This window comes from Staurois parvus, unplaced genomic scaffold, assembly GCF_062004578.1.
Source record: "Staurois parvus isolate SC_StPar_1 unplaced genomic scaffold, SC_StPar_1.0 ptg000412l, whole genome shotgun sequence".
Taxonomy (NCBI): domain Eukaryota; kingdom Metazoa; phylum Chordata; class Amphibia; order Anura; family Ranidae; genus Staurois; species Staurois parvus.
Genome location: NW_028318208.1, coordinates 822,502 through 837,712, shown reverse-complemented (window position 1 = coordinate 837,712; position 15,211 = coordinate 822,502). Strand labels below are relative to the sequence as shown.

Sequence of the window (15,211 nt, the reverse complement as noted above, 5' to 3'; positions counted from 1 at the left end):
ACAGAGGAATGCGGGACCCACGGGTGGGTGCCATTATGCCTAATAGCACACCGCCTGCACTGGAAATCGCAATTGTACCAGGAAACTCAGTTCCCTTGCGGATTGCGATTTCAAAAACAGTGCAGGGACAACTCTCCTGTGTGTCCCGGGGCCTGTGCAAATCAGGGGCCACGTAGCCACACAAGTGTGAACCTTAACACCTTACCCGCCCAGCCTATAGGAGATTGATGGCCAGACAGGGCACTCACCATTGTGACTGGGCGTCATATGACAACCTGTCAAAACTAGCTGTTCACGCGGCCGCGGGGCTGCGCAGTGGCGGCGATCTGTCACCGGCTGTGTCCCGTGGACATATCACTACATCGGCCCGTTGCCAGTGTCATGTGACCGCTGTGACCAATCACAGCAGATCCCATGTCAATTGTATACAAAGGATGGCTTCCAGTCATGCCATTCATTGTATACAATTATGTTGTTAGCTGTGACTGGTCAAGGCAGTCACATGATACAGACAGGGCCAATTACAGCCCATCTGTATCATGTGATCAGCTTTGCCCAATCACAGCTAATCACAAAAAATACTGAATGAATTAGTTTCATTCAGTAACAATGATTGCAAATGTCAATGAAATACATCGGTATTAGCAATCATAATGTGTTAAATAAAAATCCTGATCACTTGCCTAGAGTAGTTCAGTGTTACTATGGTAACATTGTATTGCTTTGGTCAGTGTGCTGAAAAACATTAGTAAAAAAAAAGGAAAAAATGTAATAAAAAATAAAAAAAAAAATAGAAACATTTGAAAAAAAAATACAAATTCAATTATTATTATTATTTTCACCAAAGAAATGTAACAGAATACATTTTGACCTAAATATATGAAGAAATGTTGTTTATTTGCAAAATTTATAAAAGTTGCAGGTGTTTTCTGTTTTATTTAGCAAAAAAATAAAAAAAAACTCAGTGGTGATTAAATACCACCAAAAGAAAGCTCTATTTGTGTGAAAAAAATGCTAAAAATTTCATATGGTACAGTGTTGCATGACCGCGCAATTGTCATTCAAAGTGCAACAGCGCTGGAAGCTGAAAATTGGACTGGACAGGAAGGCGCCAATGAGGCACTAGAAGTCCCAGCAGCCCAGATAACAGCACAAATAGGAACCCTGGGTGCCCAGTAGTGTCAGGGCAGTACAATACAGAACTAGAAGTCCCAGTGTCCAGATAGATAGCAGCATGCAGCCAATAAGGAACTAGAAATCTCAGTAGTCCCTGTGTCCAGATAGCAGCATGCAGCCGATGAGGAACTAGAAATCCCAGCAGTCCCTGTGTCCAGATAGCAGCATGCAGCCGATGAGGAACTAGAAATCCCAGCAGTCCCTGTGTCCAGATAGCAGCATGCAGCCGATGAGGAACTAGAAATCCCAGCAGTCCCTGTGCCCAGATAGCAGCATGCAGCCGATGAGGAACTAGAAATCTCAGCAGTCCCTGTGTGTCCAGATAGCAGCATGCAGCCAATGAGGAACTAGAAATCCCAGCAGTCCCTGTGTGTCCAGATAGCAGCATGCAGCCGATGAGGAACTAGAAAACCCAGCAGTCCCTGTGCCCAGATAGCAGCATGCAGCCGATGAGGAACTAGAAATCCCAGCAGTCCCTGTGTCCAGATAGCAGCATGCAGCCGATGAGGAACTAGAAATCCCAGCAGTCCCTGTGTCCAGATAGCAGCATGCAGCCGATGAGGAACTAGAAATCCCAGCAGTCCCTGTGCCCAGATAGCAGCATGCAGCCGATGAGGAACTAGAAATCTCAGCAGTCCCTGTGTGTCCAGATAGCAGCATACAGCCGATGAGGAGCTAGAAATCCCAGCAGTCCCTGTGTGTCCAGATAGCAGCATGCAGCCGATGAGGAGCTAGAAATCCCAGCAGTCCCTGTGTCCAGATCGCAGCATGCAGCCGATGAGGAACTAGAAATCCCAGCAGTCCCTGTGTGTCCAGATAGCAGCATGCAGCCGATGAGGAGCTAGAAATCCCAGCAGTCCCTGTGTGTCCAGATAGCAGCATGCAGCCGATGAGGAACTAGAAATCCCAGCAGTCCCTGTGCCCAGATAGCAGCATGCAGCCGATGAGGAACTAGAAATCCCAGCAGTCCCTGTGCCCAGATAGCAGCATGCAGCCGATGAGGAACTAGAAATCCCAGCAGTCCCTGTGCCCAGATAGCAGCATGCAGCCGATGAGGAACTAGAAATCCCAGCAGTCCCTGTGCCCAGATAGCAGCATGCAGCCGATGAGGAACTAGAAATCCCAGCAGTCCCTGTGTCCAGATAGCAGCATGCAGCCGATGAGGAACTAGAAATCCCAGCAGTCCCAGTGTCCAGATAGCATCACACAGCCAATATGAAACCACAAGTCCCAGCAGCCCTTGTGTCCTAGATGGCGACATTTACCATTTACATTGAACCAGCTCGGTTAAAGAAATTCCAAAAGTCTGTGTTGTCATCAGAACAGGAATAAAGGGAAAATCATCCAAAGGGGACAAGCAGGGACTCCCTTGTTTTGGAGGGGGTTCCTTTCACCTCCTGTTTGGCTATGGGACAAGAAGTGAAGTCAAATCTCCCCGATGGGACGCAGATGACAAGAATAAAACCAACAGGGGGTATAACCCTCCTTCACTCCGTCCAAAATAACAAAAAAAAAGGTTGCCTATAGTTCTACTTCACCAATGCCATCATGGGCAGCACAGTGGCTAGATGGTTAGCACTTCCACCTGGCAGTACTAGGGTTATTGGTTCAAATCTGAACCACAGCACCACCTGCCTAGAGTTTGCATGTTCTCCCTGTGCCTGCGTGGGTTTCCTCCGGGTACTCCGGTTTCCTCCCACACTCCAAAGACATGCTGATAGGTTAATTGGTTCCTGTCTAAATTGGCCCTCATATGTATGAATGTAAGTTAGGGACCTTAGATTGTACACCTCTTGAGGGTTAGGGACTGATGTGAATGTACAATATATATGTAAGGCGCTGACTAAATTGACGGCGCTGTATAAGTACCTGTAATAATGAATCATGTAGGTATGTCACATCTGCAGTGGAGGGAGTGTGTTCAAATATTGAAAAGTAAGTCCCCCCTCACCAATGTGTGACTATTTCTTGGCATGCTCACATTTCCACTTTCTATTCTCTTCTTTCTATGGAGGTCAGAGGCTTGGACTACAACAAAATGGCGCCCTCTGTGCAGACAGCTCTGAGCTCTAGTGATAGCGGGGAGTCTGGTGTCGTCATTGGATGGGACGTGTTAGAGGGCCAGCTGGAGAGGAGAACAACACAGTAAGAGAGGTGAGGCTGGGATTAGTCTTCGTGACTTTGTAGACTTGCTGGGACTTGTGGTCCCCCCGTTTAGCTGAATAGCCATAGAATGCATGCATTGCAGGTGTGCCCAGACCCCTCTGTAGTAAAGGTGGGGTGCAGTCTGCACACTGGCCTACCTGAGCCCTCCATTACTTCACACCCCCATTGGGGGAGGGGATGGTTCCAGGAAAGCTCAGGGATTCCTGTGCTGCAATGGGAATAATAGTGCCATTTGCCTTATCCAGCAGGAAGGGGCCCCTGGCTCCCAGGTGGAGGTTGGGGGTGGGGTGAGGTTTCATCCAGTGAATCTGTGCATTGCCCATGTGGGCTGACTAAAGCCTGGTTCACACCTTCTCAATGTGCATGTTTAACGCACTGGAATGGACAGCCCTACGCATGACATACGCACCAAAGTAGCTCCTGCCCCTATTTTTAGGCAGTGAGCCTCACGCTCTTTTTTTTTTTTTTTAATGTACGATTTTCTTGTAACAAAGTGTGTGCCTTGGGGGTATTGTTTAACCACTTCAAGTCCGGACACTTTCACCCCCTTCCTGTCCGGACACTTTCACCCCCTTCCTGTCCGGACACTTTCACCCCCTTCCTGTCCGGACACTTTCACCCCCTTCCTGTCCGGACACTTTCACCCCCTTCCTGTCCAGGCCAATTTTCAGCTTTCAGTGCTATCGCACTTTAAATGACAATTGTGCGGTCATGCAACACTGTACCCATATGATTTTTTTAGCATTTTTTTTGACAGATAAAGCTTTATTTTGGTGGTATTTATTCACCACTGGGATTTTTAATTTTTTTTGCTATATAAACAAAGTCTAAAAATTTTGAAGTGTTTTTTTAAATAAAATTTTGCAAATCTTTCTTCATGAATCTTTGGCCAAAATTTATTCAGTTATCTTTTTAGTAAAAAAAATAACCCAAATTAGTTTATAACCAAAAATTATAATTTTTTTTTACATTTTTATTTATTTTTTATTATTATTTATTTAATTTATTTTACATACTGTCACCCTAGCAGTACAGTGTCACCATGGTGACACTGTACTACTTTTTTTTTTTTACACTGATTGCTTTTACACCCATAAAGGCTGTAAAAGCAATAATTTCTCCTTCTCTCTGTGTGCATTCTTGCAGCCATTGAGAAATACTGTGAGAGCTGTGATTGGTCACAGTTTGTCACATGGTACAAGGCTGTTGTGAATAGCCTTGTGCCATGTGACCTCTGTGATCATTCACAGATTTCACAAGTAGTAAGCAATGATGTCAGAAGTGACATCTTGCTTACACCTATTCATGTGATCACTGATTGGCCAATCAGTGATCACATGATCGGGACCGGATTGCGGTGCCCCGCGCTCCCAGGGAGCGCGCACAATCCAAAATGGCGGAAGCCATTTATGAACGGCAACCCGCCCCTGGACTGCCACCGTCCAGCCATTTATATACAGTGGCTGGATGGGAAGTGGTTAAAGAAAAAAATTGGCGTTTTGGGGAATATACGCAGAAGTGCGCATTTCTGTGTGCATTCCCAGAACCCGAAGGTGTGAATAAGGCCCAAAGGACGGTCAGCCTAGTTTCACACTGTAGCAGATCTGGGAACGTGTGGAAATGGCATGCGTTCCCCCCCCCCCCCCGAACTGCAGTTAAAATGCGCTGTTCTTGTGCCATCAACTCTTGATGCTACTTCCACAAAAATGTGGTGCGTTGCATCTGCAAAGAGCTGCAGCACTGTAAGGTTTCCATGCGGCTGCGGGTTTTTTTAACCGCCCCCCCCCAGCCTATTGATACATGATGGCAGCGTGGGAGCACTGCTATCCCAGATGGATGTCATAGGCCATCAATATTGATCGATTTTCAGATATATATCCCATAGTTTAAATGGAAGTATCCTCCTGCGCTTTATATAGAAGAATATCCCTATACTATCCCTATATGGTAGCTACTGTCACTCGACTAAACCAATAAGTGATCAATATTTAACAAAAATTAGTGAAGCGCTATTATTATCAAAATTAAAAACTACAGTGCCTATTATGCCTATCAATTAGTGCTCCGTGAAAAAAAGCACATATATATATAATATACTTCAGGGCTAATTAAACATTCTTGTAGTGAAATAAAAATAAATAAAAATGTGAATTTTGAACAAAAGAGGAATGAAAATGATAAGAAATACCATGTATATATATCGAATTTAATCACAAAATTCCATCCTATAACTGCATGACATAAATGTAAAACCACCACCTGTGCATAATCAAAAATAAGAATAAAGCAAAGTCCATGCAAGTGAAAACTTCATAAAAAAGTGATCTTCACTTCTAGTGCACAAATTCTCAAATGGCAGCAGTGCCTGCTCACCTCCCCGCACTGACCCACACAGGGCCAAAAAGCTATTACTCTCCTCTGTATCAGGTCCTTGTATATGGATAGCCCATCCAGATGTCACAAGGGAATTGGAGACTTCTCTTTTCCACTCCACCTCCACTCAGTAATATACAAGACACAAGAGAGATCCTTCCATAGTGTAATAGGTTTAATAAAGCCAGCAAGGAAGGCAAAAATCACACTCATATAGTTGTTGTTACATCAGTGTTTTCCCCATCCCATGGGTCTATTGCATGAAACCAATATGGCCGCTGTGTCTGGACATGCGTCACCACGTGACCGGAAGTGACGTTACTTGAAACCGGATATGGCGTACCGACGCGTTGCGGATATGGTGACACTGTACTACTAGGGTGACAGTATGTTATAAAAAAAAAAACAAAAAACAATAAATAATATAAAATGTAAAAAAAGTTTGGAAAATTATAATTTTTGATTATAAACTAATTTTGTTTTTTTTTTTTTTTACTAAAAAGATAACTGAATACATTTTGGCCAAGATTTATGAAGAAAGATTATTTATTTGCAAAATTTTTTAAGAAAAACACTTTTTTCAAAATTTTTGGACTTTTTCATTTATATAGTGAAAAAAATAAAAATCCCAGTGGTGAATAAATACCACCAAAATAAAGTTTTATCTGTCTCAAAAAAATGTTAATTCATATGGGTACAGTGTTGCATGACCGCGCAATTGTCATTCAAAGTGAAGCACTGAAATCTGAAAATTGGCCTTGACAGCAAGGGGGTAAAAGTGTCCAGACTTGAAGTGGTTAATTGGCCGGCCTGCAGTCCAGACCTTTCACCAATTGAAAATATTTGGCGCATCTTGAAACAAAAAATACAACAAAGAAAACCCCAGACTGTTGCGCAGTTAGAATCCTATATTAGGCAAGAATGGGACAACATTCCTCTTCCAAAACTTCAGCAACTGGTCTCCTCAGTTCCCAGACGCTTACAGAGTGTTGTTAAAAGAAGAGGGGATACTACACTGTGGTAAACATGACCCTGTCCCAACTTTTTTGAGACATGTTGCTGCCTTCATTTTCAAAATGACCTTTTTTTTCCTTTAAATTATACATTTTCTCAGCTTAAACATTTGATATGTTTTCTGTTTTGGATAAAATATGGGTTTTTTAGATTTGCAAATCATTATATGAACCAGACTGCAAACGTACCTCATCCCTAATATATCGTATGAAGAACCACAAAAAACTAATGGGACTTTACTGGTAAAGAAAACAGACATATTACTGTATAAAACACGTTTATTCAAACATATATTCCAAAAATTTACCATAAACAGTATTTAGCTAGTCAGCCCAATAAATCACATCATTGCGTATTATGACATCTACGTCCTCCAGAAGCCGACGCGTTTCGCTTATTAGCTTCCTCAGGACCCCCGAAAGAGTTGGAGGCAAAGAAGTCCAATGCCCTAGCTGGAAGATACATATATGCACATATATACAACATTAGTCATACAATTATGATCATTACAAAATTCTTATAAATCATTGAATTCTGTTTCTATGAAGATTTTACAAAGTATCACAACCTGTTCTGGAATTGGGGTTGTACTTGCAGATGCTGACTTTAAGTTTTCCCCTAGCCAAGTAAAGTTCCTCTTCAACAAACAGTTACAAGACCTTTTTTTCTTCATAAAATACTTAAAGTGGAGCTCCACCCAAAAGGGGAAGTTCCGCTTTAAGGACTGCTCCCCATTAAGGATTGGCACCTTTGGGGGGCGGGTACCCGAATTTGACAGGTACCCGCTCTTATTTCCGGTCCGAAGCAGAAGGTGTCCTCCCTCCCTCCGTTCCTGTAGTCTTTTGGGAAATGTGACAGGTCCCAGAAGACTACAGGACCATTCATGAAGCACAGCACTACTCCCGCATGCGCAGTAGCCGCAAGCTATCACAGCCTGGTGCCCACACTGAAGATGCCGGCCTCCTGGAATCCAGGACAGCTGGTGAAACGAGCTGCGGGGGACACACCACGGCACCGAGGGACAGGTAAGTGGCTGTTTTTTAAAAGTCAACAGCTACAGTTTTTGTAGCTGCTGACTTTTATTTATTGACAGGGTGAGTGGATCTCCGCTTTAAAACCTTTCTTTTGTTATCATTTGTTACATCTCAGTGCTGCTAATCTTCAGCCTCTTTGTAGTCACTTCTTGTTTACATGCACTCCAGTAATGGCTGCGTGATATTTCTCAGGGTGGGTATTCTGTTGATGATAACAGCTGAACATGCTTTTGTAATAGGCATTGAAATAGCCATTTGGGATAGCGTGAGAAGAGGGTGGCAACTAGAGATGAGCTTGGGTGTCATCTGAACGCATCTCTAGCCGAACTCATGCTCATTTTTACTCCCAATCAGCTATGGGCTGGGTCATTCGGCCTCTTTGGGGAGGAATGATCCGGCCTACAGCTCATTGGAGTAAAAAAAGAGCAAGAGTTCGGCTAGAGATGAGTTCTGCCAAAGACTTCAAAGCTAATCACTAGTGGCAGTGTAGGGGAGCATTTGGGAGTCAAGGACAATGTTGTCACCCTATACCAGGAATTGCCTAAACAAGGACACCTAGGACAGGATATTTTAAAAAATGTTGACAATGACTTTTTGGCATGACATTAATATGTCATATAAAGCTTTTATGAGATTTTAGTGAATTGGTTTACTTTCAGACAGGGTGGATTTCATTTAAATCAAACTGATTTAAATCACTATTCAGTACGGCTTGATTTAAATCCTAGTTTTCTACATAAAGACTAATTCTTGCTGGTATAACTTTAATATACAAGTAGATGAAGATTTTTAGAATAATAACTTTTCATATTAGTTTTTTTATCCCCAGTTTAATAGGTTAATCATTCATATTTGGACAACTTTTCTGTTGTACTTAGGAAGGAGAAAAATAATCATTCCCTTAATAATAACAATTTAAATAGATTTATTCATCTGAAACAATAACATTCCAGCATATGTGATTTGCTTAAACATCCATGTTTGGTAACTAATTTGGCTAAACAAAATATATATATTTTAAGAACCTTAGACTGTCAGCCCCTTCCTCCTCACACTTAGTTTCACTTTCTTCTTGTGCAGATCTATTCCACTCCAAACAATCGGAAAAATATTGTTTCTATTCTATTCACTGAACTTCTTGAAACTTAGCAGTGAAGGGGTTGATTCTGTATTCATAGGTTTGTAGAAGTTAGGATGAAGGTCTTTTTCTTAATTCTGTTCATGTTATAACATTTTTGCTGTGAAGAAGAGGCATGTGATCTCCGCTGAGTCAAATTCAGTTTTGAGAACTGCAAAAGTAAACCAATCATCTGTGATAATATCTTGTAGGCAGAGAAACTGCCCAATAATCTTACAAAAACCTCTGGAAGAGCATGACATTGTGAATGGATTCATGGAATTTATTTACCAAAAAAATTAAACATATACAGCCTTATTCTACATAATTAAAAAACTAATCTTTATTTCATGATGGAATAACCTTTGGATGGTAATATATTTTCCTCAAAAAGCATTTTATATAAAAAAAATACGATTTAAATCAAAAAAATCTGATTTAAATCAAAAAAATCTGATTTAAATCAAAAAAATTAGATTTTTTTAAAAACATCATTGATTTTTATCCACCCTGCTTTCAGATGATGATGCATATGCCATGCATACGTTATCCATTCAAAGTGGAAAGTAGCTGTTCTCCAGAGTAAAAAGCCATAATCTGTTTTTATTGATGGGGAGTGCCTCCCTTATTTGTCTATGTATACTAGGTAAACTCATCAGAGAGAGGAGCTCAGGTGGTTTGCTGTATATCAGAGCCTTCAATAAATACATAGATTGACTGACCGTGTTTGATTGTGGAGTGAAGGACGAACCACATGGGAGCTGTCACCTGGAACTACATCTGTTTATTTGCATAGAAGCATTGGAATCCTTGTGATGTGCTATCTATTCTTCTATTTATTCTACAGACATGCGTGTCTGACCTATCAGATAGGAAGGGGGAAGACTTGCATGCTGACTTATCTAAGGGATTTATTTATAGTGGTTTGTTTTCATTGTACACATTAATTCTTACATATTCTTGTTTTTTCTTCCGTTTACTCCTCATTTAGGAATCATGATGAACTCCTCTCAGGGCACGGTTGGCAGTGACCCCGTCATCCTTGCCACGGCCGGATATGACCACACTGTACGATTTTGGCAAGCCCACAGTGGCATCTGTACCCGCACGGTACAGCATCAAGACTCTGTATCCTTTCCAGTAGATTAACTGTACAGAAAGAGAGAAATAATTAGAATAAAGCTAACGTTTCATTTGCTTATGTTTTGCCTTTCCTTTCCTTCCTCATTAACATGCTAATTACATTTTTAAATAAGACCTTTCTGTTTTCATTACACACCTTATTTTAGACCCAGTAATGTCATTATTGTGTCTCTGTGCTTCTCTATGCATTGCTGGCAGATAATAGTTGGTGGGAGGATCTGTGCAGATAATAGTTGGAGGCAGGATAGTTGAATAACTATTATTGGATAACTAATATTATAATATTTGGATAACTATTATCTATGCTAGCAGATAATAGTTGGAGGCAGGGTGTTGTGATGTGAAAACATCACAGCACACTGCTTCAGTTCTGGCTCGTAGGAGGAGTTAGGCAACTATCAAAATGTTTTGATGGGTGCATGTTAGTCTGGAGGAGTGGGCATTTCTTGGCAGGCTGCATTTGCATGCATCATCCACAGGTGATGTTGAGTCTCCAGGATGGGTAGAATTTAAATCTAATGAGTGGAAGGGGCAGTCAGGCTGGGGAGGAAAGAGATAATATAGCCAGGAAATGAGGCAGGCTCTATCTAACTATAAAAATGTTTTGATGGGTGCATGTTAGTCTGGAGGAGTGGGCATTTCTAGGCGGACTGTATTTGCATGCATCATCCACAGGTGATGCTGAGTCTCCATTATGGGCAGAATTGAAATCTAATGAGTAAGGGGCAGTCAGGCTGGGAAGAGTTAGATGATAATATAGCTAGGAAATGAGGCTGGCTCTATCTAACTTGTTGCAGCTTCTAATGCACACTGTGAGAGGCTCTAGTTACGTACAATCCCTTTTGTGAGCAGGTGGACTCTCTCCTGGAGAACCTCTGTTAAAGGAATCATTGGCCACATTAGAGGTCACCAAAATCTAATTCCTCTTCTCCATTAATGTAGCTAATTGGTCATATGGCATAGCATGTGGGATTTGTTCCCTTTGACCATCCTTTCCACATTTTTGTCCTCCTTGACTTAAGATTCTTAGCAGGTGAATGCCTTGGAGGTGACCCCAGACCGGAGCATGATAGCAGCTGCAGGTAACCTCTTCCTGGCTAATTTTCTTTTTTTTAATTTTGTTCATGTGTGTATTTTGTATTTTTTGTAGTGTAAGTGGTAGGAGAAAAAAAAAAAACATATACAAAATGTTAAAGTGAACTTTGTACTCTCTGCAAGGGCTCCTTTTTATAGGTAGACCCCTTTCCTGGCTGCATTAAAGCAGAGCTCCACCAAAAAGGGGAGGTTCTGCTTTAAGGACTGCTCCCCCGCTCCCCATTGAGGATTGGCACCTTTGGGGGGCGGAGGGGGGGGAGTGGATACCTGAATTTGACAGGTACCCGCTCCCACTTCTGGTCCGATCGCCTAGGCGATCGGAAACGGAAGGTGTCCTCTCCAGTCTTTTGGGACACGTGACAGGTCCCAGAAGACTACAGGACCGTTCATGAAGCGCAGTGCTACTCGCACATGCACAGTGGATACCTGGCTGTGAAGCCGCAAGCAGTCACAGCTGGGTGCCCACACTGAAGATGCCGGCCTCCAGGAATACAGGACGGCTGGGGAAACGGGCTGCAGGGAACACACCACGGGACCGAGGGACAGGTATGTGGCTTTTATTTTTTGACAGGGTGAGTGGAACTCCGCTTTAAAGTGTGTTAAAAAAAAAAAACTCCTGTACGGGAAGCAAATAGCTATACTTACCTTTCCTCCAGCTTCTGTTGTGCAGGGGGTGACATCATCATTCTTCGAGGAGGATGAGAATGGTGAGCACTCCAAATCTCGCAAGATCCCCCTACAGCACAGTGCTGGGAACATCATCTGTGTGCGGGATTTCAGCTACTCTATTATTCCAGAGATTGCTGGAAGGAGGATGATGAGTATATTATCTAACATTATTTCCCCTACAGATGATCATCTGAGGGTTCTCATTTATCCAGGTTATTGTATGTATAGTAATAGTTACTCACATTTAACTGAGCTTGTTCTGTAAACCTTTAAAGATTATCCAAGACACTTCTTCAGATCTAATGAGTGTCAGGATAATCATCATGAGTGTCATGGAAATTGATGGATTACCATCTATGCAGGCTTCCTGCTATTAAAGCCGGCCATGTATTATACGATTTTCTTGTTCCTTTAGATTTACCTTCAACTGTGTTGTGCAAAGGCCTGATTGATTGAGTGTTTAGGTTTACCTCCTATTATATGGTTTTGGTAAATCTAAAGGAAAATTGTACCAGAAAATTGTATAATGTATGCCAGCCTATGGATGGAATGAGGTAAATAGAACAGGGTGGTTCCACAACCTCCCATCTTATTCTTGGACAATAACATCTGCCTTTCCATGATGATTAGATCAAGGTGTTGGTGTTACCTGTGTGGATATACCGTATTTTTCGCTCCATAAGACGCACTTTTTTCCCCCAAAAAAAGGGGGAAAAATGTCAGTGCTTCTTATGGAGCGAATATGGAGCGGCCGGTCTGGTATTTCCACCACCGTTGTGTCAAAATACCGGGCCGGCCGCTCAGCTCTGCAGTGGGACCGTACCTGTTCCTCTATCCAGCGGCGCGTTGTCTTCTCGGCTTCTGTAGTGTGCGTGAGAGCCTGGTCCCAAGTGCGCATGCGCAAGAAGCGGTGCTCTTTGTGAATGGTAAGGCGGTACCTGGGACACATGACAGATCTCAGAAGCCGCCGGACCAATCACAAAGCGCAGCGCTTCTCGCTCATGCGCACTGGGCATCCGGCTGTCCGCCGAGCGCCCACACTACAGAAGCCGGGTAGACAGCGCACGGCTGGCTAGAGGAACAGGTAAGATCAAAGAACAACTCCGCGGCAGTGGGAGCGGGTACCTGTCAAATTCAGGTACCCGCTCCCCCTCCCTCCCCAAACGTCAGCAGTCATCTCCTGTACTGTCCGCAGTCTCTGGTCATCCCTGTGCTGTCCACAGTCTCTGGTCATCTCCTGTACTGTCCGCAGTCTCTGGTCATCCCTGTACTGTCCGCAGTCTCTGGTCATCTCCTGTACTGTCCGCAGTCTCTGGTCATCTCCTGTACTGTCCGCAGTCTCTGGTCATCTCCTGTACTGTCTGCAGTCTCTGGTCATCTCCTGTACTATGTCCGCAGTCTCTGGTCGTCTCCAGTACTGTGTCCGCAGTCTCTGGTCATCTCCTGTACTGTGTCCGCAGACTCTGGTCGTCTCCTGTACTGTGTCCGCAGACTCTGGTCATCTCCTGTACTGTGTCCGCAGTCTCTGGTCATCCCCTGTACTGTGTCCGCAGTCTCTGGTCATCCCCTGTACTGTGTCCGCAGTCTCTGGTCGTCTCCTGTACTGTCCGCAGTCTCTGGTCGTCTCCTGTACTGTGTCCGCAGACTCTGGTCGTCTCCTGTACTGTGTCCGCAGACTCTGGTCGTCTCCTGTACTGTGTCCGCAGACTCTGGTCGTCTCCTGTACTGTGTCCGCAGACTCTGGTCGTCTCCTGTACTGTGTCCGCAGACTCTGGTCGTCTCCTGTACTGTGTCCGCAGACTCTGGTCGTCTCCTGTACTGTGTCCGCAGACTCTGGTCGTCTCCTGTACTGTGTCCGCAGACTCTGGTCGTCTCCTGTACTGTGTCCGCAGACTCTGGTCGTCTCCTGTACTGTGTCCGCAGACTCTGGTCGTCTCCTGTACTGTGTCTGCAGACTCTGGTCGTCTCCTGTACTGTGTCCGCAGACTCTGGTCGTCTCCTGTACTGTGTCCGCAGACTCTGGTCGTCTCCTGTACTGTGTCCGCAGACTCTGGTCGTCTCCTGTACTGTGTCCGCAGACTCTGGTCGTCTCCTGTACTGTGTCCGCAGACTCTGGTCGTCTCCTGTACTGTGTCCGCAGACTCTGGTCGTCTCCTGTACTGTGTCCGCAGACTCTGGTCATCTCTTCTACTGTGTCCGCAGTCTCTGGTCATCTCTTCTACTGTGTCCGCAGTCTCTGGTCATCTCTTCTACTGTGTCCGCAGTCTCTGGTCATCTCTTCTACTGTGTCCGCAGTCTCTGGTCATCTCTTCTACTATGTCCGCAGTCTCTGGTCATCTCCTGTACTATGTCTCCAGTCCATTAGTTCAGAATCTTTTTTTTTCCTGTTTTCTGCCTCTAAAACCTAGGTGCGTCTTATGGAGCGAAAAATACGGTAAATGCAGGAGTGTCTTTTGGACACTCATTGGAAATAAAGAATGCCCCCCCACAACACTTGCGGTTGTGGGGGGAAGAGGTCGATGATAAGAACACCACACTTTTACTACCCCTTCCTTAAACTGCAATGGCAGTGAAGATGAGTGTACACTTGCTGTAGCCGCAATGCCTTACTTTGTGGCTGTGACAAAAATGATCCCCCTGCCGCATTTGAGCCACTACCAAACACGACCCGTTCAAGTGAAAGGGGCTGCTCCGTAACCAAGTGCAATGTGCATTTCAGCATTTACAGGGTCAAAACAGGCAATGAGGAGGCGGCATATCACCTCCTGTCAGGTCTCTAAAAGGTGATCCACCATGGATCTCTTTTCAGAGATGTGGCAGTGACAACTGCATGTATAAATGTAGTCTTTAAGAGCATTAGAGAACAAGTCCAGGTGAATGTGACTAACATTTAACTACTACAACTCATTTTTTCACTTTTATCAGTGTATTGGCAAGGCAAAGGGGAAACATCTAAATGGTGGATATTGTGTTTTAGTTGCATGTCAGCACTTTATTTTCATTGACATATGACTTTGCTATATTGTGTACCATTAACATTCTTTTGATGTCATGATTAAGGGAACGAATGGCAAAATAAAATGAGCGCTTACATATCTATGGCACTATATCTATAGTAACACTTGTAATTGATTATTACTGGTTAAACTGGAAGAAAATAGTGCTCAGCACTTTTTTTTTTAAGACAATCCCACCAAAAGCAAGCCTTGTATGACCCCAAAAAAAAAACATATTTATTACATTTATATTATAGCTGAAATGACTCTTGAGGAAAACTGGTAAAGTTTAACTACATCCAAAATTTTTTTTCTCTTAAGTTACAATTAGTGCTTGGTGGAGTTTTTCTTTAAAAGAAGCCAAATGCTCAGAGATTGGACTGACGCATTCCTCAATTTATGTAACTTTTTAGTTTGTAGAATAGATC

At 43.4% G+C, this 15,211-nt stretch overlaps 1 protein-coding gene across 2 annotated transcripts in view; it reads left to right on the top strand.

Annotated features, from left to right (window-relative positions):
* Positions 1–3,269: 3,269 nt before the first annotated feature.
* MLST8 (MTOR associated protein MLST8) overlaps positions 3,270–15,211 on the top strand; it is a 48,513-nt gene continuing 36,571 nt past the window's right edge. For both annotated transcript variants that reach the window (XM_089686791.1, XM_089686792.1), the window contains exons 1-3: positions 3,270–3,330; positions 9,872–10,008; positions 11,054–11,105. In XM_089686791.1, coding sequence (XP_089542917.1) covers positions 9,877–10,008; positions 11,054–11,105 — 184 coding nt within the window. In that variant the 5' untranslated portion in view covers positions 3,270–3,330; positions 9,872–9,876. The remainder of the gene's footprint in view (positions 3,331–9,871; positions 10,009–11,053; positions 11,106–15,211) is intronic.